A 22,538-nucleotide genomic window follows, 5' to 3' on the forward strand; every position below is an offset into this window, starting at 1 on the left:
TGGGTAAAACCGCCCTTACGTGCGGGCTAAAGGTTCGCGCGGCGTCAGCTCCCACCTTGGGGAGCAGAAGCCGTTGCCATTTCACGAGCTGCCTTCCCTGGGTGTTTGTAGAGAGATCATTCAAGTCGGCAATAAACCTAGGAAATCTGGCTGCTTGCAGTTGAGCTGTTCTGTTGTTTGGTTTTGCTTCTTAATAGATACCTTATTTCATGGCTGCTTTGGGATTTTTATTATTTTTTTTTAATGTATTCTTTTCTTTTTTCCCCTCACCCCTAAACTGCATGGAGAGCATGGCACGGGACTCCTGCTCCAAATGCATCGTCTTTGTTGCTTTGGACCTTTAAGCAAAACTTGTTTATGTCCTTCTCAGGGTACTGAGCCCACCCCACAGCTTAGATTTTGAGTGAGCGATAGAGGAAAACAGCAGCTGGTTTGTTGTCACTGATAAGATTATTATAATATTTTTTTTTTATCCGTGAAATGATCTTTCAAGAACAAATATTATTGGTTAATACCAATTTTATTCTTGTAACATTATACCGTATAAACGCCGTGATTAAGAACGTATGACTTCAAAACACTGGCAGGTAGTAACTCAAGCTTTAAAAAGAGTTACTAGCCATGTGCTGAGGATCGTAGCAACGGTAGTAATTTATTATCCCGCCACGTTCGCATGATTTGGAGCTCGTGGCCATCGCGTCCTGTCTCAAACAAGCACAGCGAGCATCGGTTGATCTACCTGCTCCCTGTTAACTGAATTTTGATCTCTTGGGTGTGATGTAGGTACACGGTGTTTTGGGATGCTTCGGTATGAAAAGTATTGATTATTATCAGAACAGTTCCATGTGATTTAAAAAGGGTCTCTTAGGCAGTCTTTGGCTACGCTTTGATTACTGGTTTTATAGTGATGTGTGCTGTTTATCACTCCAAAAGGCCCAGGAGGCAAGGCAGTACAGAGCCTTTTCTTCAGGGTTTGTTTTTGTAGAGAGAAGAACGGCGTTCAGTTTGTGAATTGCCCTGCGCAACTGGACGATTGCATCACCTTACAGAATTCTGTTTCCGTATTTATTTGCTGTTGGTTTTTTTTTTTTTTTTTTTTTTTTTAAAAGCAGAGGTCGCTAAACACCACCGTTGTGGGCTTCCTCTGTGTCGCGAAGCTAGTGCCAGAACTCGCTTCTGGTATCAGGACGCGTTGGGTTCAGCCTGATAAATCGCGGGCGCTGCTTACAAATACGTCGCCGTTGGGCTGCTCTGAATACAGCTGGCGTGAGCTGGGCCTTTCCTCCGCGCAGCTTTCACAGAAAATTACAGCTCAGCTTCGGCCGTGTGCGAAATAGCCTCGCCAAACGCTTAGATCCGCAGTGTGGGTAACCTGTTGTGCACAAAGTCGTGCAGCCGGATGGATTGTTGCTTTTCTAAGACTGAACTTGACGTCTTGCTTTCAGTCGCTCTTGAAGGCGATCCAGCTGCATTTGTTCGCAGAAAGTGAAATCAGGATTTTGTCATCCATATAAATTGCTGCTCAGTTCTGCGCGCATCAGTCTGCCCTATGATGTTATCAACATAAGTATTTTCCGCGATGTTGCTTTATTTTTTACTGAGCGATTAAGAAAACGTAAGAGAATTGCACAGAGGTCAGGATGACCAGGAGAACAGCAATTTTCACTGGTTTTTGTACAAGTAAGAAGCTCCAGTAATAGTATTGTTAATGTTTCCACGTTTTTATGGGATACAAGTGGTTTATATTTTCTCCAAACAGAACAAAAAATGTCTTTTATTCATAGGTGCAAATAAAATAAAACCATCATCTGTTTCATTAAAAACAAACTGAAAATCAGAGCCATTCTATGAACTTAGTTTTATTTTACTCTGCTAGAGTATAAGCTGTAAGCAAAGCTCATAGGCTTTAACTTTTTTTTTTATTTTTGTAATGTATCATGCTTTTGCATGTTTCCTCCTACAACTAGGGTACAGTTTGCCACCCAGTCCTGTGGGAGTGAAATCCTTCTACTTTTAAAGGCGCTGCCTGGTTCTGAAGAAGGAAAATTCAGCGGTACAACGTATGCTGATAACAAGGCGTGTGGAGATGACTTAGTTGTTATGTACCGATGAAAATCGCTACCTTTTTCTTTCCTTCCCCCCCCCCGCGCCCCCTCCCTGCCTCGCACAGAGACAGTGAAGAAGGCAGAGAGCTACGTTTTGGCTTCTTTGTTAGGTCTATTGTGCACATTGTTCCAGGGGCTAGCACCAAATTGGGGGGGTGGTCTTTTAAGCTTTAAGTGGGACTTAAATTCTCTTTACGCTTTGGGCTGGCATTCTGCATGTGGATTAAATTTTAACTTTAAAGCTTACAGTCGAAACTATTGTGCGTAGCTTGTACGTGATTGCCAAATACTTTTTGCCATCTGTTAGATCACCTCCAGTTCCGCCCATAACAAAGCAAACACCCAGGCTTTCAGATGCGTTTTGCGTATGTCATGTTTAAATTTTATCCATGTTCTATGTGACTCTGTTCCAAACAAAAAAAGTAACTCCCACAGTATTTCCTGTTCTTCTCTTAATTCACATCGCCCGAGATATTTTGCTTACGTTTTCAAACAAAAGTCCTCTCCAGACAGAGTTGGCAAGGAGATATTTAATATAATAAATTTAGTAATAGTGGTTCATGATGGAAAGTTTCTTGACATCCTGAGTCAAGGCATTTCATATTTCTGAGACAGCTACGTTATTTTAGCTGGAATATGATGTTCTGTTGGTTACTGTTTTGTTCTAGTAATTCAGATTCCCATCTTAAATTTTTGTAGGTAACGTACATTTACATATTGTGCTAATGGCTAGTTTGATAATTACTTAATTAAGCCATCAGACAACAGTGCTTTCTGAATGAAGCAAATTATTTAGCTGATCTTTTCATGAGCAACTGGAGAAAAACAGTATTTAAACTTTTTCTGTAATGAAATATTTCTACTATTGAGCATTGTAATTCAATTTGTAAGCCGTGACCCCTCATAAACTGTTGTTATCGCTCTGATTAATAAAGAGCCAATTTGCTGTTGCAGCTTCGTCACTTGGGAAATGATGAGGTTCACATCGTCTGGTCTGAACACACCAGGAACTACCGCAGGGGCATTATACCAACAGATTTTGGAGATGTTTTAATTGTTATTTATCCAATGAAGAATCACATGTTTTTCATAGAGATCATGAAGAAACCGGAGGTATGTTTTGACTGCTTTATTGGATCTATCACGTGTGTTATGCAAGTGAGCAACAGTTTTGTTCCTTAAATACAGCTCAGTGGTTTAGAGTTCGGGTTGGTTTGGTTTTTTTTTTCCAGCAATTACAAAATATAGTCTGTCCATCTCAGTTTAAAAGTATGCTGAGCAATGAGCTTTTATTTTAAAACTAGCATTACCAATGGTGATTGAAATGCCTACCGATTCATTTTGTAGTCATGCTTAGCGCTTGAAATAAGAAATATTTCAAAATTCTCAACCCATAGGAATTATTTTTCAAAGAATGATGTTATAATCCCTGTGAATTTCCCGCGTGAGGCAAGGGAAGCAAACTAATAAAGATTTAAGTTCCTCAGTTGCTATTAATTCAGCCCATACGGCTTGGTTACTGTGGTGTACATATGGTACCGCGCATAGCCTTACATGTTTTTGGGACCCTCATCGTAATCTGACTCAACAGGATGAGGTAGGCATTGGCTATCCTTACATCAAACAAAGTATTGGAGGTTTAGTGTTTTCTGTTTAAATCATTGTTATGCAACCGCGTTTTAGTTTTGGTTTGTGGTTTGTTTTTTGTTTTTTTTTTTTTTTTTTAAATAATGGATTCTTTCCTTTGAAAACCGTCAGAGATGTGTGCGTATGTACATATGTGTATAGGTTTAAAAAAACCCCTCCTTTAATAAATGCTCTTCTGATACATTATGGATGCAAAAATGTATATTTTAGATATACTTTATGAAAGTAATCACTGTGATAAATACCACTTCCTTTACACGAGGGACAATATTTGTCCAAAAGAATAACCAGCTGTGGAATAATGCATACATCAGAAGTCATATTTACCGGCTGTACCCAATATTTTTCCAGTTGTGCATGACAGAGCTAGGATATGTTAACAACCAGTGGTTGACCAGGAGACATTTCAAACTTGAAATTTTTTTTATAAATTGAAATAGCGGGCTTTTTTCCTACGCTCGCTTTTGAGGTCTGTGATTTACTTCTTGGGAATTTTAGCTCTTAAGGTTCCGTCGGGAAGATCCGAATTTAGCGTTATGAACAGGCTTGAAAATTCTGTGAACCAATCGAGAAAAGCTATGTCATCTTCCATATTAGTCAAAAATACCCAGCGGGCAGAAAGAATAATAGCTAACTGGAAATTTAGTGTTATCCCTACATTTAAAGTACAAACCATTACAATGTAATAAAATTAATCCAGACATTTCCAGGGCAAGTGTGGCTGACCTTTTGTTCACCAGCTACTGACCCCAGGGTGAATGAAAGAGGCTTGCAGAGAGAAATGTCTGTTGTTTGGCTTCAGTCCCTGGTATTTAAATTGCATTCCCTAATCAAATGAAAAGGCTGTCCTCTCTATCAGGTTACAGAATCCATGGCAACATTTGGCCTTTTATATACATAATGTTAGCCTTTTTGTTTGCATCTAAGTAGAGACACCTGGAGCAATGTTAACATTAACCGATTTAGCATTAATAGCTTCATTATATAAGAATTTCTGATCAGATAGCTGTTACTTTTGTTATATTGCTTCAGCTTGTATTGTTTTCATTTTTTATCTCCCTGCTTGGCAACCGGGCAATGATTTGCAAATTTTTTTTGTCTTGATTAATTAAGCAATATAATTATCAGGAACCGTGATGCAGTCTTTGCTCGACAAAGCTTCTGAGGGAAGACAATAGTAAGTCTGTTAGTGTGAATGCATTCCACGCGTCACAGATGCATGAGGATATTCTGAACAATGAGACGAAAAGCTGCCTGCAAAAGAGGACAAAGAATGCCAGGCAGACTCTATACACTGCACATACCGCCAGGGACATACTGCGGGTTCCCTGGGACACAGATGCCTCGTTAGATTGCAGCTAGTCATCAGAGATTAATTCTCAGCCATTTGGTACAATAATTTACCCATTCCCCACTCTTTTAACTAGTGCTGCTTGCTATAGAGGGGAAGTCTTTGTGCTCAAAAGGTTTATTTAACCTTGCCTACTTTTACTGTGTGCAACAGAAATAATTATTTTTTTCTTGGAAATTGTAATGAAGCAGGTGTTTGCAGTGGGCTGAATATTAATTTTTCTTTTATGGGTAACTTGCAATGACATTTGGACTACTCAGGGAAGGGGATATTTCCCTTTATTCTTTTAATTTGATTCCTGTCAAACCATAATATATTTTTTTTTTGGTAACCGTTCAAAACACTGTTTTCCTCAAATGGGTATTTAATACCAACTTACAGAAAAGTGCTGAGCAGGGAGCGCGCGTCCCCTGTGCATTCAGTTGGTCTCTGCCCTCGAACTCCTCGTTAAAGCAGAGCCCCCTGTACAGATGGAAGCTGACGATATGCGAGTTCCATTGACTTTAATGACCCTCGTCATGGCCGGTAGATCTGCTCGGGAATTAATAATTCCGAGCTTTGTGTCCGGGCGGGCGTACGGTCCGGTTGCGTGCTCCTCGCGTGGCAGCGGGCTCCGCGGACCCCGAGCCAGCCGGGGAGCAGCGAGGGCTGCACTGGTGCCCGAAGGCAGGGCAGCGACGCCGGCGCGGGTCTGCACATCACGCATCGGAAAGCCATCGACCAGCCTGGGGAAATACTGTTCTTGGTTCTCTTTCCTGTGGGTTATGCTTGTTTTCCTGTGGTACTGTAAAACTAGTCGCTCTCCTACAAAGTCACTTCCATCCTTTGCGTTATTTTCTTTTTCCATCTGCCAGCGTATGCCAACTTTGGGTGGTGAAAAACGCGTACTTTTTGACAAAACGTGTGGCGTGGGACGCAGTTGTTGAAGTAATCTGTTTGATTATTTGAAACACGCAGGGGAAAAAAGCACATTTCCAAATGAAAGGCACTCCGAAGAGCACCCGCTGCACTCGTACCTCTGCACTGTGGGGCCGGAGTTCAGGGATGCTGAGGACGGCTCCCGGTTTTTCAGGTCCAGCTTGAATTAGCCTACTTTTCTGTTTAAAAGGAGCTTTAGAGTAAAGTACAATTTGTTGGAGCTTGACTATTAAGCTTTCAGAGAAAACAATTATTAAACTGTTTGTTTTAAAACGTCGGACAGGTTGGAGATATTTTTGATAAATTTGCTGGAGCGTGCCCACAAAGATTTTATTTTTTTTTAAAATGTGAGTGTATGTATACATGTGTATGTATTTATATACATGTGTATATAAGGTGTATAAAATATACACACCTTGTCTATATTTTAAGTACATAAATTCTGTAATACCGTGTTAAGAAAATCTGCCGCACTCCCCAGACTCCAGGTGGTTTTGAAACAGTGAAAGAAAGTCCTGGAAGCAAAAAATTGCTTGTCAGAAAGCCTGAGAATGAATTTCCCCGTACAGTAGCATATGTAAGTGCTAATCTGACTTAAAATATCTGGTATTTGTATGTTGGTATGATTTTAACACTCGTACGTACTTAACCTCCTTGTTTGCACTTATATGAAAACACAGTTTTAAACTTTTTTCTCCTTTTGTCAACACCTGTACAAAGAGCGTGTGTTCCAGATTTCACTTATTAATGCTACTGCTTGAAGAGGAAAAACTTGATGCTCTAGAACATTATCGCTTGGGTGGCACAGGTTTTTTTCCTGTCACCTTTCTTTCCAGCCGCCTAGACAGTAGCGCTAGCATAAAAAAATAAAAACAGGCAAAACCACTATGGAAACATTTTACACTATTCTGCTTTTTTGGGGGTGGGTAATTATTTTAAGTAAAGGAATGACAAAATAACTCTGTGAAAAGACAGCTGTCATTTGCAGATGTTATATTAAAACCAAATTTCTTCTGTAATTCATTGCCACTTCTAATTAGAGGAATTCCCTGGATGCAGGGGATTTATATTATTCCCTTTGTCCATTTATTGAATGACTGTCACAGTCACCCACAAGCAGTTGCAGAAGAATAATAGAGGGTATTTATTTATGTGATAAGCCTCTGTACAGATGGAAAAAATCCATAGCTTAAATATTGATAATTGCTGCTAGCTTCTGTTTAGGGTTTTGAGTCAGGCTTTTGTGGTTGTTTTTTTGTTGGTGTTTTTTTTTTTTTTTTCCATTTGAGTTTCTGAAAGGGAAGTGAGTTTGACTACTTGTAACTACTAAAATTTAGTATGTGTTTAAACATTAGGTTAGTGGTTGGACTCGATGATCTTAAAGGTCCCTCCCAACCTAGACGATCTACGAGTAAAATTTTCTGAGTTTGACATGGCCAAGTCCGTTACGTGTGCGTGCCATTTTCACTTTTATACTCCTTTGCCTAGCACAGCCTTTCTCTGAAGAGCCACGTGTCACTAAATGATGTTACATGGTGATTTCATTTGGAGGTAACCCTGAAGGAACAGTGTTTTAACCCCTTGATGTGCTATGCTGGGATAGACCTGTTTTTGCCTGTCCCGGCCGCATTCACAGGGAACTGCCTCTGAGAGGTGGTGGTTTTTTGCCATCTCCTCTGCTTTCCACACACCTCGTTATCTTGGATCAGCTCAAATTTTATATATCTGTATATATATATATTTTTTTTTTTTTTTTTCCTTCAGTGAAGTCTATGGAAGGAGATTAGAGAGGATTAGCTGAAACAAATACTTCTTTGCAAAAACTCCTGCCAATGTCGGATTCGGCCAGTAAATCAGGGTCTCCTTGTTGGGATGCAAGACAGAAAACAGCTCTTAATATCTACTCAAAATGGGGTATCGATTTCGACTTCATAGATGAATTTTGTTTATACGCATAAAAAGCTCATGTTTACAGAGTTGAATATTCTGTGAAACGCGTGTATGCATGTAAAGTATGCTGATGGCAAGTATGGAAGATTTAAAAACTTCAAAAAATCGGGGGATTAATATCACACTGGAAGTTTCAGTGTGGAAAACGATGTGGTCGTACCATTTGTATGGCAAAACAATGTACTGGTCTTTTATAGTGGGTCTGACGCTTAGTATTGCAAACGTCAGTAATGCAATGCAATACGGAGTATGCTGTGCTGGCAAAGGTGCCACCCAGCTGACCGTGCTGACCTGGCTGGTGATGGCCCTGCGGCTACAGCCTGTGGAGGTGGTCTGTTTCTGTGGTCTGCTGTCCTTGGAGGAGTCTCCTTGTGCCCATGATCTAGAGAGGAGACCTAGAGCAAGCTAACACTTGTAACGTAACCGAGTAGCTCCACTTTCCAGAGTGGGGCAGCGTGAAACTTGTCCCCCCCTGCCTTGCCTCCCTCGCGCCTTTCTCAAGCAGCAGTTGTCTCGCTCGGAAAGTCCCCTGGGAGTCAGGCATGTTGTTTCTGGAACTTCTGTTGGAAGTTGCTCCCGTGCTCTACATGAACCTTTCGGCCTCCGTTGGCTCAGCTTCACCTGCGTTGTTTTTATTTTGGGGTTCACAGGTGCCATTTTTTGGTCCTCTCTTCGATGGCGCGATCGTGACTGCAAAGCTGCTGCCAAGCCTCATATGTGCCACGTGCATCAATGCCAGCAGAGCCGTCAAGTCCCTCATCCCGCTCTACCAGAGCTTGTATCCTTTCCTCTTGTTGGGGCAAGGCTCCCCTTAGTGTAGGGTTCTGACTTCTGAACGTTCTTCTGCGGAGAGGTAAGCTTTAGTGAAAATCCCTGCCACGCGATTTTACTGGAAAAGGTCAAAGCTTTCTTCACATCAAGCTCAACATTTTCGGTCGCTCACACCCAGTTGCCGTCCAGCGTTTGAAAAACAGGATCATAACATCACAAGAGGGTTCTCACCAGCAGCTTCAGACAGACTCGCTGGTGGTGGGCTTGGACTTAACGCTGATGCTTTGAACTGTAAGTAATGATAATACTAAATTTTCTTGCGCACTAATAGAAGTTACCTACAGCGTGTATTGGACTAACACGCAAAGCTCAGTCGCGTTCGTATGTTATTCAAAGAAGTAGTCCAATTGACTTGACTTGGACTCGTTACATTAATGAGACAGATGGGATTTGGCCTCAGATACGGATGTTTCCGTTCCTAAATTCCAGTTTCATTCCAGCGATGTCTGTATTTGGGCATTTTCAGAACATATTTTCTAACAGTTGCTGGAAGATAACTAGATGGTACGCCTCTCCGTTAGAGAAATTGTGGCACAGGCTTTTATTCTTTGTAATATACACACCAACTGGTTTTCACTTGTTCTAGGATTTTCTCATAATACCATAATTATGGTAGAAACATTTTATAGCTTGTTTTTGTTAATCATATCACTTATTTCAGGACCAACCCTCACTGTGTTTTCTTTGGGGAGCTTTCGATTTGAGTGCGTTTCTAAACGGATGACTTTGAGAAAGAGTTTGTAAGTGAAATGTTTTGATCTTTGAAAGGACGTTGATGAATTGTTTTGAGACACAGATTTTTAAAACACAAAATATCCTCAAAATACTGTGTGTTTTTTTTTTTTTTTTAAAGAAAAGGCTAAATTTTATCCAGTACACTTTGCAAAAGTCGTCAGAAATGAATAATAGCATTGTGGTTAAATAAATTTGGATTTCATGGACTTCATTGTGTACCCGTTTTACAACAAAGGCAGTTGGTGGTTGTCGCGTAAGCAGTTGAATGCAATACCTGAGCTGCAAAACTGCGGCAGTACCTAACAAATGGCTCAAAACTTGCCAAGTTTTCCACTTTTGTTTGATGAGAGAAATGTATCTAATTACTGAAATTCTTCTATGCAGAATTCAGCTGAATCCATCTGCTTCTATAGTCAATGTGTAATAATAAAATAGTAGCGTGGTAAAATTAACGTAAGTAACAGCAGTTACAAGAACGAGGAGCTCCTGTTGCCTCTTATTGCTTTCCCCGCACCTCGCTCCCGGTCGGAGTCCTCTGATTCCCGATCCTGCTCATCTTTTGGCTTTCAACGTTTTGTAAGCGAGCAGCTCTCACTGGCCCGCTGTGCTCCTGCTTTCCGGCAGGGTCTCTCTCCGGGTCCCTCCTTGTCCCCGGGGGAACACGAGCAGCACAGATATGATAGCGCATGCCGCTTCTCAGCATATGTTTGAGGTCTAGCTGAAACAGCATCTGTCCCCGGATTCTTTTCTGCCCTTTTTTGTGCCTGCTTTTGCACCAACGATATCTGTAGTGAACCAACTGCCGCTTGTCTGTGCGATAAATGAAAGTGGATTGAGAAACTGAAACTGGACAAAGGTGATGTGGTCAGGATGACACTGGGGTGGGAGAGAAAGCGATCCATAACTTTTACTGTAGATAATAAAACACTTAGGTATACCAAAATTCCTCATGAGGCAGAAATTGGAACGTAAACGTATAGATGTGTGAAGGCGGTGTTTGAACCTGTCCAATGCAGTAACGCTGCTTCATCGCTCCCAGAGGGTGCCGTACGCTCTGCCCTGGTGTTCGCTTTGCTAACTGCGACGAGGAGAACAGGAGGAAAGCAGACCCGGCAATTTAAACAGCAAATGAAGGAGTTTAGTAACTTTGTCAGACGGGAGGTGAAAGTAACTCAAAGGTGAAATAACTCAAAAACACCTCAACGGAAGGGAGAAATGAAAAGCGGTAATCCTGGAAGAGTAACGGGTGATATCTGGCAGCACGTTAGATGTAACCGTGCAGTAATGAGTGCAGGAAGGCTGGTGTATGGCGGAGCTGAGGGGTGGTCTGCCGCTTATGTCTGTCATACAGGTCATGTTAAAAGTCAGCATCCATGATAAGGGTTAGTAGCTAAAAATGTCCCCGATTCAAGTGTGGCTAGAAATTGATTGAACACCGCTTCTGGTGGAAATGGTTCAGTGGCGGTAAGAGCACCGAGTCCGCGGCGCTTGTGTTGGAGCAGTGGCAGGGTGCGGAATACCTGCTGGGACCCTGCTCCAAGCGGAGCAAGGGGCCTGATCCTGGCTGCCGCCTTGGAAGGTGGTTGTGGTGCCTGCGGGAAGCGCTGCCTGCCAGGGGTCGCGTGCCGGGGAGCTGGGGCAGCATCTTGCCAGCAGTGACAGCTGAAGTCACTTGTTGGAAAGTCTGTAAACTCCGGTTACAGCTGCACTTGTCAGGGGCTTTAAGGGAAGTGTAATCAGCCACAGAGATTAATTTGCATCTCAATTAGGAAAGAGTCAGGAGGAAGCATAGGGTCTGTTGCTGGAAGGTTGTGGAAGAAATCTCATCAGGCACAAAAGGCTCCCAAGACTCGGTGCTCCAGCGAGTGGAGGACAATATCCGAGTCCGGTTTCCATGGGGACCAGGACCGCAGAGCCTCGGAGAATCTTGCTGTGCGCTGTAATCGCTTGGTCATGATGACACAAATTCCGCTGTCGTACCTAAATACATTTTTCTGTTGGAAATCTCTTTGAAAATGAGGAAGGTAACTATGGCAGACCACATCAGATATTTTTTTTTTTTAAATATATTTTTTGCGTGTATGTAACTGTTTCTTTTTTAAGGAATTCATTAGGGCGAGAGAAATATTCACTAAAAAAAAAAATAATTAACCGTATTTAAACTTTTGTAGCCAGAATGGCTTTAAACTAGTTCTTTGTATACATCAAAAGGCATGCCATGGCATTACACAGGAGCTAAACCAGAATAGTTAGTGCATAGCTCAGTTGCCTTTCGGATGGTTAAAGCGCGGTTGTCTCTGTAGCTGCTGCGATGTTTACACGGTCGTGGGTGATTCTACATTAGTGTACGTTCAAAAGAACTGCATTTTTCGGGGGCGCGTTCGTCCTTGGTGCAACGAAGCATCGAGACTGAGCGGCTGCAGCCCGTGCTAATTGGTGCTCTCCCCGTCCTTAAGTAACTGCTGAGTGTGAAGGTAACGTGCTTCAGCAGCCTCACCAGTCTGCTTTTTCAGGCAATAATATGCCTGAAAAATACAATTTTTTTTTTTAATTAAAAATTATTTTCAAAATAAAATTTAAAAAAATTAAATATGCCAGTGTATTTTATGGAAATCATTAACAATAAGGTGGCTTACATTATATAAAGACCAAGGAAGAATAATATTTAAACTTAGTAAAATTGTTGTATAAAAATGTATATATTTATGCAAGTTTTTGAGAGCATTAAAGCCACATTTCATGTGCTGGGGAAAGGACGGAACAACTAATCTCACAGATTAAAAATTTTGTATCGAAACTGAAGTTCCTCTTAATGAAGCCCAGTTAAAGCAGAGGTTGCTAATTGTCGCGTTTAAGAGTCCCGCGGCTCTCTAAGCGGGATGCCCTAGGAGATGAGAGCAGGATGAAAAACAGCGCGTTCGTAATTTCGGTGCTTTGGTGATTGTAGTCGGGTGGAGCAGGACCACCTCAGCAAGGCTTCCAGCAATGCTGAATATTTCAAAAAACGGTAGGGGCGGTGGTAACAAACCTGCATCTTTGTGCTCTCTTCCAGCTTACGAAACTAGTTTATGCTGGAAAGGATTTTTGAACGTTCCTACATTCTAGAGTCCCGGTTGCCCTAAGCTGCAATAGCACACGTCTCTGGGAGGTGGTCATACCTGTACAGATAAATACTGGGAGGGGAAAAAACCAGGGTTTGTATTTAAGTCGTTATTATGGGTCGGCTTTACAGCTGCTGTTGAAGCTGACAGCTTTTAAGCTCAGGTGCTAGTAAACCTCAAATTGTGAAAACGTAACGCAGTCTGCAGGCGTCAGGCGCTTTGGTTGGTCCCTAATTTAACGCTGGTCTCCAAAAAAGACTTTGGCATCCGGGGATAGTGATGTCTGAGCAAAAAGCTCCCCTTCGAATGCAGAGGGAAAGGCAGTTTTGACTACCCAGCATCCAGATTGTCTTTCCAAAGGGAGTCATTTCCTTGCTCGTTGAATTAAATCGTTCTTGTTCCGAGACTTGCAAGTTGGTCTCAGGTTTTACTTATGAAATTTCATAACCAGGACGCTTGTTCTTTCCCATCTCATGTGTTTCATAGTAACAACAGAGGTAAACGTCCGGGATTCTTGTATCTTTTACCAAGTTGTTGGTTTTTTTTTTTTTAAAAGAAACAAAGTAGCGCAACATTTTATTTGCAATTAAGGCAGCCATTTTTTAAATTGCACTCTCTGAAAGATTGTACCAGGCCTTGTTTGTTTTAGAAAAATATGTAAACGTAAGGTAGAGCAGTGCTCTTTGAGCCTTTCTGACGCTTCTTAACTGGGAAGAAAAGCTTCTCGGAGTTTGAAAACGGCCACAGCGATGAAGAGGAAACTTTGGTGACTTGTCGTCAGGATCTGTAAAGTTTGGGAAGTGGCCCCGTGTACCAGGATGTCAATGCCTGTATCTGTGTGTTTCCACTCTTCTACTGGAAAAACTTCTTGTTAATTGAAAAATTGCTTGAATTTGAAGAAAAGTAGGAGAGATTCTGACAAGCCTGAAATGTTACCCTAGGTTCGAACAGCTTTTTGTAAGCAGCCTCTTGGAGGCTAGAAAATATCCCTATGTGCAAGCACCAGTTGGCTTTTTTTCCTGCGTTCTTCATTGATTTCTTGTAGTCTTCGAATTCTTTTCTTAGCAATTTATGCTTACGTGTATCTTCCTGTGAATGAGTAAACAGGGAGCGAGTTCCTATTGGGGTTTATTGCGAATTGACATGTTCGTTATAAAATCATCTTTTTAAGAAATCTGGCTTTCAGGAAAAATCGGTTTGGTCTTACAGGGAAGAAATAAGGGGGTGGTTCTTATTCTGCCTTCTGATTCCTGCGTAATTTTCGTACTGTTCTATAGCATCATGACTAAAGCACAGCGCTGCGTTGCCCTACAGGGGAAGAAGAAATAACCTATGGGGTGGGCACGCAGGCTCCTGCCTGTCAGCCGCGATTTTTGCCATCGGACTCGTCCGTTTCACGTAGCTGTGCGAGCGGTTTTGGAATTGTATAACCGTAACAAGTCTCTAATAGAAGCTGTGCCGCTTCTGCCTTTTTTCATTAATATAAATGGAATTATCTAAGGGCCGATCTAAATATTCCTAGTCTAGTAAGAAGAAAAAAATCACCACAGCGGCAGGTTGCAGTATTGTTTCCAAAGTTGTTTGCATTTTTGGTTGCTCGTTCAACGAGAAAACCTGAAGGTAAAGGAGTTTTACGTTCTTCTTAAGTTTATCGAGGGTGTTTGCAGCACGTTGCCGCAACTCTAGCGCATCGGTGCATTAGACGCTGAAGGCGTCTGTGCATTGGAGCAAACAAAAAAGGGCACGATGAGGATGCATATGCTTCCCATGGTATCTGGGCACTGGATGTCACCATTTCCCTGCTTACGATTTGTCATCCTGTTTATGGGCCAGGAGAAAACACAGCCCTGACTTTGGAGAGGTAATTTGATACAGGAATAACTCTTAAGAGTTTTACCCACTGTAATGAATATGGTATGCCAACTTAACTACACCAAACAAGAAGTTCGTTAGGATCAAATCAAAAGACCGTCTAAATATGTAACAAAAATGTTATCCATAACTTTAATTCGTTATATTGCATCCAGATATTAACATATCTACTATATATTAGTATGTCCTGTCTGGAATCAAGAAGATAAAGCAAGGAACGTCAACTTTGAATTCTGAATGAATTCCTTTTGTTAGTTTAAGCCAATCTCCGATTAACTTAACTTAACTTATCTGCTTACCTGCATTATCAGAGACTAAAAACGAAAGGTATTTGCTATGATGGATTTAATTGTGTGAATGGCTGTCATATATTTTGTAGGCGCACGTGATGTCAGATGCCTGAAAACACGTTTTGTGTACCTTTCACAACGTGCCGCTTTGAGCTTGCGTTTAGAACTCTGCGTTGGTTATGAAGGGGTGTTCGATCGTACCGTGAAAATAAAATAGAAAGCCTGTTACTCTTTTTTAGAGAAGGGTTCACAGTTTGCTCCCTTTATTTCATCCAAAGAAGTTATGCCCTCCAGCTATGTAGATGCTGTTAGAAATTACTATGAAATTCTAAAGCATGTGTCGCAGGAGCTGTGACAATTTATATGACATGGCATCTGACAGTTTTCTGCCGAAGTGATCGCTTCTGGCTGGCGGGAGCGTCTGTCTGTAGTCAGTCCTCTGCCGCTTTGTCTGCGGAGAGCAGTGGGTTTAAGTTGCCGTCCCTCGCTTTGCTGGCGCGAGGGCCTGAGTTTCAGGCAGAAGTATTTGGTCCCGTCGCAGCCGTCTCTGAGGGATGCTGATGAACGCGGCGGTGGCTGTACGGGGTGGTGTAAAGCAGCGCTGACCTTCATTCTGCAGCGCAGCTCCCCGCCGGAGCGGATCGATGGCTGGGCTGTCTGTCTCTGCGGCCGCCTTCCCTCCTCGCAGCGAGAACCTTCTCCAGGCAGCGATCGATGCCTCTAATCTGCTCCAGCCTGTAATAAGTCATGCGAGGCAAAGCTTTTAGGTGGCATTACATGGGATTGTGGAGGCGGCTCTTCAGCTCTTATTCATAGCGCTCTTCATAGACTTGCAGAGAAATCTACTGCATCCCGCTTGTGAATATATGAAGAGTATATAATGCTTCTGTGGATTTAAACTTCACATGCTGCTGAACGATGTACGGATAAAATGGTTTAAATTTCTATGGTTTTGTGCATGCGTCTCTACATACCTGTCCCTGTTCATGGCCCCTTGTTGCACACACGTCTTGCACGTGCGTTACCGTGAACTGCTCATGAGCTTCACCATTTTACAGAAGGCCAGGGGGGCACCAGTGAAGTTTGCGTGTTAACAATACAATTTATTTTTCTGCTATAGCACGGGGCGTCATTATTCTTCTCCATGGCTGGAAGCCGTAAAGATAACTGAGTGTTGCTGAGAAAGTCCCAAGCTAATTCTGTAGCAGAGTTTTAAATGGCACTAACCGCCGCCCCTCCTGATGATGATCTCTGTGCAGGAACGGTACTCTTCAGTAAGAGTAAATAAACCCCAGCAGTTTTAAAGGCTTTTATTTGCCGAGTGATTTAATGGGGTCGTTCCGAAAATGAACCCGTGGTTAAGTAACATCATTAACGTAATGGTTTTTTTAAAATGAAAAGTGAATTCCCTGTGTGATACGTGTCAGAAATAGAAAACAAAACAAAACCAAACCAAATCCAAACTCAGTTTTGGATTTGTTCAAGGATGTACATGTGCACTAACTGAAAACAAGCTTCCTAAAATCCACAGCCATACCTCTTGAAGCCCCTACCAAAGACTGGAAAGTCATGGTCTTGCTGGAAATGATATAGTATAAGCAGCAGATCAGGACTGGGAGTAGGGAATTTGAACCCCAACTCTCCTCTGCCACGGAGAAGCTGCTGCTTTGAGTGAAGCACTTGGTTTCTTTCTTCCATTTCTTTGTCGGTAATACTTTATTTGCTCATGAATAATTTTGCAGGAAACTGGGGTTTTTATTTAAGTGCTGCTTTAAACTCGTGTCCCAGCGCTAAATCAAACTTGAGCAAAAAGGGTTTGCGTACCACTGCTGCTGTGAAGGTCGCTGGGAGAGATGTTTATCCAGTTTAAATCTGTAAAAGCACGCGGTCTGTACATTCGCGAGCAAAATGGCAGTAGATTTCTCAGCCAGTCTGCCAAGAGTACCGTGAGCAGGGGCTGAAGAGGGATACGTACGATTCTGAGGTTTGTTCCAGCTGCTGATGGCTAGTAGGTATCCACGGGGTGCCTAAGAAGGGTGCTTAGAGCAGCCGGACATCGGCCACGCTTCTAGATTAACTGGCCGCTCACCTGCAGTCGTCTGGCTTTGGTGGCATTGCTCGTGAAACACCTACACTTTGGTCAAGCTGATGGTGATCAGAATGTTTCTGTTATTCTGTAAAAAAAAAAAAAAAAAAAAAAAAAAAAAAAAAAAGTGCAATTTTGGGAGCGTAATCATGCCCTACCCAAAGAGCTTCCAGGAGGTCCGTGATGGAAGTCTGCCTTCTGTTTAACGTGCGATAACAAACATCGAGTCAGTGTGGCATAGGGTTTTTGTTTATAACTAACGAGGAAATGCACCTTTCATACTAAGGCATGAACTCAGGCTCCCACTCTCTTCCAGTAAGATATACAGAGGTCCAAAGACCTACCGCTCAGCGTTTTATGTTTTCTGTCGTATTAGACAAAGAACATCTAACTTGGGTTTAATGAGAGGATCTCTTTAAAGTGTGACAGAAGCAAAAATGATATACTCAGCTTACTAGCAAGTACTTCATTCAGTCTTATGGGGGGGTTTTGTTGTTTGGTTTTTTTGTTTGGTGGGGTTGTTTTTTTGTTGGTGGTTTTTTGGTTTTTTTTTTGTTTTTTTGTTTTGTTTTGTTTTGTTTTTTTTTACTTATACACCAGATAAATTAAAGGGGTTTCTATTCTTTGTATTTTCAAAGTAAGTTTTGATGATTTTGCTGTTCCGCCCCTGTTAACTTCGAAGGGATTTGCGTAGCTAAAGCCTCCGTTGTATCTTTTGGAGACTTGCTTCTGAACGCTCATTGGCGCTTTGGATTTCCTAGGGTTATTTTTGTTTGGCTTTTATCACAAATGGGAGAGGGGGTGGGGGGAAATTAAAAAAAAAACCAACAGAGTTTTATCCTTCAGATAAATGATGAATTTAAAGTCCATTCAGGACTTTTAATTCAGGCTGTGCAATCCTCACACAGACAAAATGTGTGAGGCTTTGGGGTGGGTTTCGCCTGACTAAAGGCTGTCGTCCTGGCCCGCTCGCTGCATGGCCGGCGAGAATAAAGATGACATTTGAGCAGAGGAAGGCGCCCGGCCCTGATCCCTTGCTGCGGCACTGGCGGAGACCAGCGGAGCGGTGGTGGCAGTGCGGTTTCAAGGAATGGAGCGGGCTAAAAATCTTCGAAATCTGGGCCGCGCGGGACCCGGCATCGCTGGGGTCGATCCCTTCTGCGGCAGGCTTTGTGCGCGCTCGCCGTCTCATTAGCATGCTGGCTCGCCGCCGCCGCTGCGGCGCGCTGGCTTTGCTGGCTCTGCGAGCATTGCGAGCTCCGCTAGCTTACCAGCTGTTCCTGCTGCTCCCGACAATGTCCAGCGTGTTCGGATCACCGGGTTCCTGCGCTCGCTTGCCGCCCGCAGACAGCCTTTCCGCTGGGGATGCCCACGTGGCCGCCCGTCAGCAGCGGCACCGCATAAAGTAGCAGGGCCCTCGCATGGCATATGGTGTCTGGATTCATACAAGATGCAAAACTATTCTGCCGCTAATGCACAATGACTCATAGCATTGCTAATTTTTCTAACAAAAGCCCACTTCCACACCCACACTTTTAACCCCTCAGGCTAAAAAGCCTCTTCTTTAGTTTCAAAGCCTTGGAAATGTAAGGAGGTGGCTTCTGGATCAATATACGAAACCCTATATTTATTTAAAGCGTACGCAAGTTCTAACACTTATTTTGAATTTCAGTAAAACGCAGTTTTCAAATCATTGTTCTAACATATGGTAATTTTTTTTTTTTTTTTTTTTTTGTTCCAAAGCAGGTTCGTTGTCAAATGTTGGGAGTTCTTATTTTTCCTGGCAGTTATGTATTACAAAAACAGTCAGATGTCAGCATAGATAATAAAAAGTTACTTTCATTTAAGAGCTAATCAAAGCAACGTAGCTGGTAGTTCTATAATGACCGTATAGTACAGCACGAGTTACCAAGCTGCTTATTGTAAGAAGCTTGTAATATCTGACTATCTTTCCTATATACTGGCTCTTTGGGGAAAAAAATAATATGCTTTCCAACTAGAGGGAGCTGCTGGTATCGCTGATGCTGATTCTTAACCTTCCAGTCTAATTCCTTTGTGCAGAACGTACAGCGATCGTTTTCTACGTTTTAATAAAATCAAGTTGAATTACCCCGAGTAATTCAGATTAAAAGGGCGCGTCTTAATTTTTACGATGCGATCGTCAAATTAAACGGCAGAATTCGGCGAAAACTAAAGCCGCATCCGGGTTGCGTGGCACACGGGTGCTCTGCATGAATGTGGATTTATATAGGTCATGAAAAGACTCGTTAGAAGAGAGAGTGAAAAGCTGAGGCTTGCGTACTGTTGTGACGAGACAAAAAGCATAAGGGGAGGTATGGGCAGTAGGGAAGGGAGCGGGCGGCGCGGCGGGAAGCCTCCCCGTTCCCTCCATCGCAACAAAGGAACAAAGGGACCTGCAGCGAGAGATGAAGGTGGCCGAGCTCGGCCGTTCGGGCTCCCCGGGAGCAACTTGTTACAGGGAACCCCTGCGGGCGGTGCTTTGGCAAGGTTAATGCTCCTGCGGGGGATGTTTTTAAGGAGAAGTCCTGGCTTCGGAAAGTCTTTGCGAGGGGATAGTTTGAGAGCTTTTGTGGGGCTGGTGACTCCATACCGGCCTGCTGTGGGGTTCCCAATGGGGCCGGCACAACGCGCCATGTCCTTGCCATGGCCGAAGCCCAAGGTGCTGACCTCAGAAACTGCGGTTTCGATCCATCAAGGCAGTTCCTGGGTCCCCGAAACCACATTTGCCACTCTACAGGTGGTGGAAGATGCAAAAGGTGCAGAAGGCCAGCTAGACGTGCCTATGGGCATTTTCATGTGCGCGTTCCCCAACAATCCAGGCACTTGCGTTAACTCAAATATGTAATCACCAATATAGGTTTACATCATTTTCCACACTTTTCTTCTTTTTCCCTTCTGAAGGAAACCTGACCTCAGTATATGCTTTTCATGAACCGTACGCGCTGCAATCACTTCATTCAAAAGTTAAGAAATCGTTTTCTAAAAAGGAAAAATGTTTTTAGGTTTAGCTTTGCATTTTCTGAAGTGCCTTGGTTTTCTCCTAGTAAAAGCGAGCTTCTGAATTCAGTGTTTGACCATGCTTGGAGAAGGTGAGACCAGATCACCACCTGACCGTCCCTCCGACCGGACTGATTCTGTGCATCTGATAGTAAGAGGATGAGGAGCATAATTTTTGTGCCTATTATATAAAAGCTCCTTTAATGGGCACCATAATCTTATATTATTGTCTTATATTGTGGGTTGGACTAGATGACCTCTACAGGTCCCTTCCAGCCCAACACACTCTTATGAGTCTATATCATTCTTTAAAGAGGAAAGGCTTTCCCTCTCATGTGCCATCCTATTACTGGAGACTTTTTTTTCTTAGGTTAGGGACGTAAACGTGGAGACAGCAAGAGAGAGGGGCACAGGAGAAAGCTGCTTTTTCATAGTGGGTTTATTGGCTGGCATATTTAATTTGTATTTTTTCTTTCCTCAGCGTCATACCTTTGTGTGTATTTCACAGTAAGATTAACTGTCAGGGTTCTAGTGTATAAACAGGAGCAGATGGCTTTTAATGATTTCTTAAATCTAATGCTAAGTAACAATCTAGTACATGTAGAACATTTTCTGTTTAAAAGAAAACCAACACCTCAGTTCATTTGCTGTTTTTTAATACTTCCTCTGAATTGGCCTGGGCCAGGCTTTTGTGAACCTGTAACTGCTGCTGAACAGCTGGATTTATTGTACCTATTTAGGATTATCCATCTCGTTCCTTTTCGCTCGTGTAACAATGTGGGGGATCTTCAAAAAATCTTGCTTGTCTACAGTTCCTTACAGTCTACAGGCGTCCTTAAATAAAATATGCATTCTCCCGCCCACCTTTCAGCTGGGCGAAGTACTGTTGTTCAAGTAGCAGTTATTTCACTTAGATGCCTTAGGGTTATCCCTGTAACAAACAAACTCGGGGTTAGCTCGGTTTTTCATTACTGCAAAGTCTTGGTAGCAAAAATGCAGCATCACGAAAGCGAAGTCATTAAAACGTAGAAAATAACCTCAAGCTAGCAGGCATTTTTCATTTCTCTTGTTCCTGAAAGATCTTCCCTTGACTTGTGCCCTACCTGTGACTCTAATTCCTGGTATTGAATGGTGACTTCTGGACCTTTTAAGCGCTGTGTCTGGCGGAGTAACGCCATCACGGCAATAGAAATGGAGCAGTAGAGAGAAGATGATGATAAAAGTATAGAACCGTTACTTTGGGGAATTAGCGCTGGAGCTGATGTTCAGAGACTTCATATACCATAGGTGAACTCCTCCCCTTACTATTAATTTCTGTTTCCATCTTGCCACCTTCCTCTCCCCACTGCCAGTGTCTTAATTACAGCTTGGAAGCTCAAGACTCTGAAAACACCCGTTTTCCACGGGCAGCTCCAGTGGTAAGAAATGGAAGTGGCTGGGATTATTTTTCTGTCCTTAATTTTGAAATAAAACTCCATGTTGTTTAAAGGTTCGGAGTTGTAGGAATAGCAGTTACACCCACACGTATCAGTCTGAATAACCTCCACTACGCGTTTTTCCACAGAGCCGCGTTTTCTAATTGCACTGGTTTTGAGCAGGCTCTGTACCTGAAGTTTGACATCTCCGTTTCACCGGGAAGATAAAAAAAAAAAACCCAAACACGTGGGCGTCTTTATTTTCAACAACGTATTTAATGTGCGACAAAGGGTTCCTGTTCTCTTCATTTCCATCGCTGGTTATTTTTCAGATCATTGGCTTGTGTTTGCTTTGCCATCGCTAACCCTTTAGGTACTGTCCTGCCCTGCGCTCTCCTACGGCTAATCAATCCTCCGGGATGTCAGAGAGGGACAGGGCAACCCTTAGAGTTAAATCACTGAGCGTTTTTATGGGCTTGGCAGTAGAGAGGAATCGCTCCCATCCAGAAGAACTGCTTTAATTCAGAAACGTTTCCTTTATAGGCTTTCGCAGAGCCTGTTGGGTTTTGTGCTCCCGTGTTTTATGACTTGTTGCCATGATAATTCAGCTCATCTTACAGGTTTCTCTAATTGTGATTGATGTGTAATCATTCATTTTATTGAACCTCATTAAGGTCTGCGAACCTCTGTACCAACTTAGAGTAATTAGAGCCCAGATAGCCATTCCATCTGTTCACAAGCACTGTTTAATTAATGAACTTTTAACGTGTTCTTTGCCTTGTAAAAGCCCTTAGTATTCTCAAGTTGTTGAATAGGATTTGCATGCCAGCGTTTCCGTTTTGGTTTTTTTTTTTTTTTTTTTTTTTTAAATACCACAGCAACATGCATTTTGGAATCCCAAAAGTCAACACGCAAAGTACTGGGATCTCGGAAAGCAAAGCGGAGAGATTTTACTTTTAGTTCCAATTTTTCACGTCAGTTGCAATATCTGTAAAACAGATTTTTACATTTTTTTTTTTACACGTTCACAAATAAGAGACTCCTGTGGACTTTAGTGCTCTTTTTAGTGCCCAAAACAACAATTTTTAATTTTTCCTTTTATCATTGAAGAAGATATACAGAGATCAGTATAAACAAAATGTTTCATTTTTCATGTTAGCACTTACTGGAAGAACGCTAGAAATACAATGCATGCAGGCACACGTTTTCCTCCCCTTGT

General features: G+C 42.5%; 1 protein-coding gene across 6 annotated transcripts in view; it reads left to right on the forward strand.

The window, feature by feature from the left end:
- RALGAPA2 (Ral GTPase activating protein catalytic subunit alpha 2) overlaps positions 1-22,538 on the forward strand; it is a 136,352-nt gene that overhangs the window by 78,053 nt on the left and 35,761 nt on the right. For all 6 annotated transcript variants that reach the window (XR_012585940.1, XM_074578688.1, XM_074578687.1 and 3 more), the window contains 2 exons: positions 3,060-3,218; positions 8,622-8,749. Coding sequence is in view for 5 of the 6 variants with exons in the window: in XM_074578688.1 (XP_074434789.1) it covers positions 3,060-3,218; positions 8,622-8,749 (287 nt within the window). In the remaining variant the exon portion in view is untranslated. The remainder of the gene's footprint in view (positions 1-3,059; positions 3,219-8,621; positions 8,750-22,538) is intronic.

This window comes from Larus michahellis, chromosome 3 (assembly GCF_964199755.1).
Source record: "Larus michahellis chromosome 3, bLarMic1.1, whole genome shotgun sequence".
In the NCBI taxonomy this organism is placed as follows: Eukaryota; Metazoa; Chordata; class Aves; order Charadriiformes; family Laridae; genus Larus; species Larus michahellis.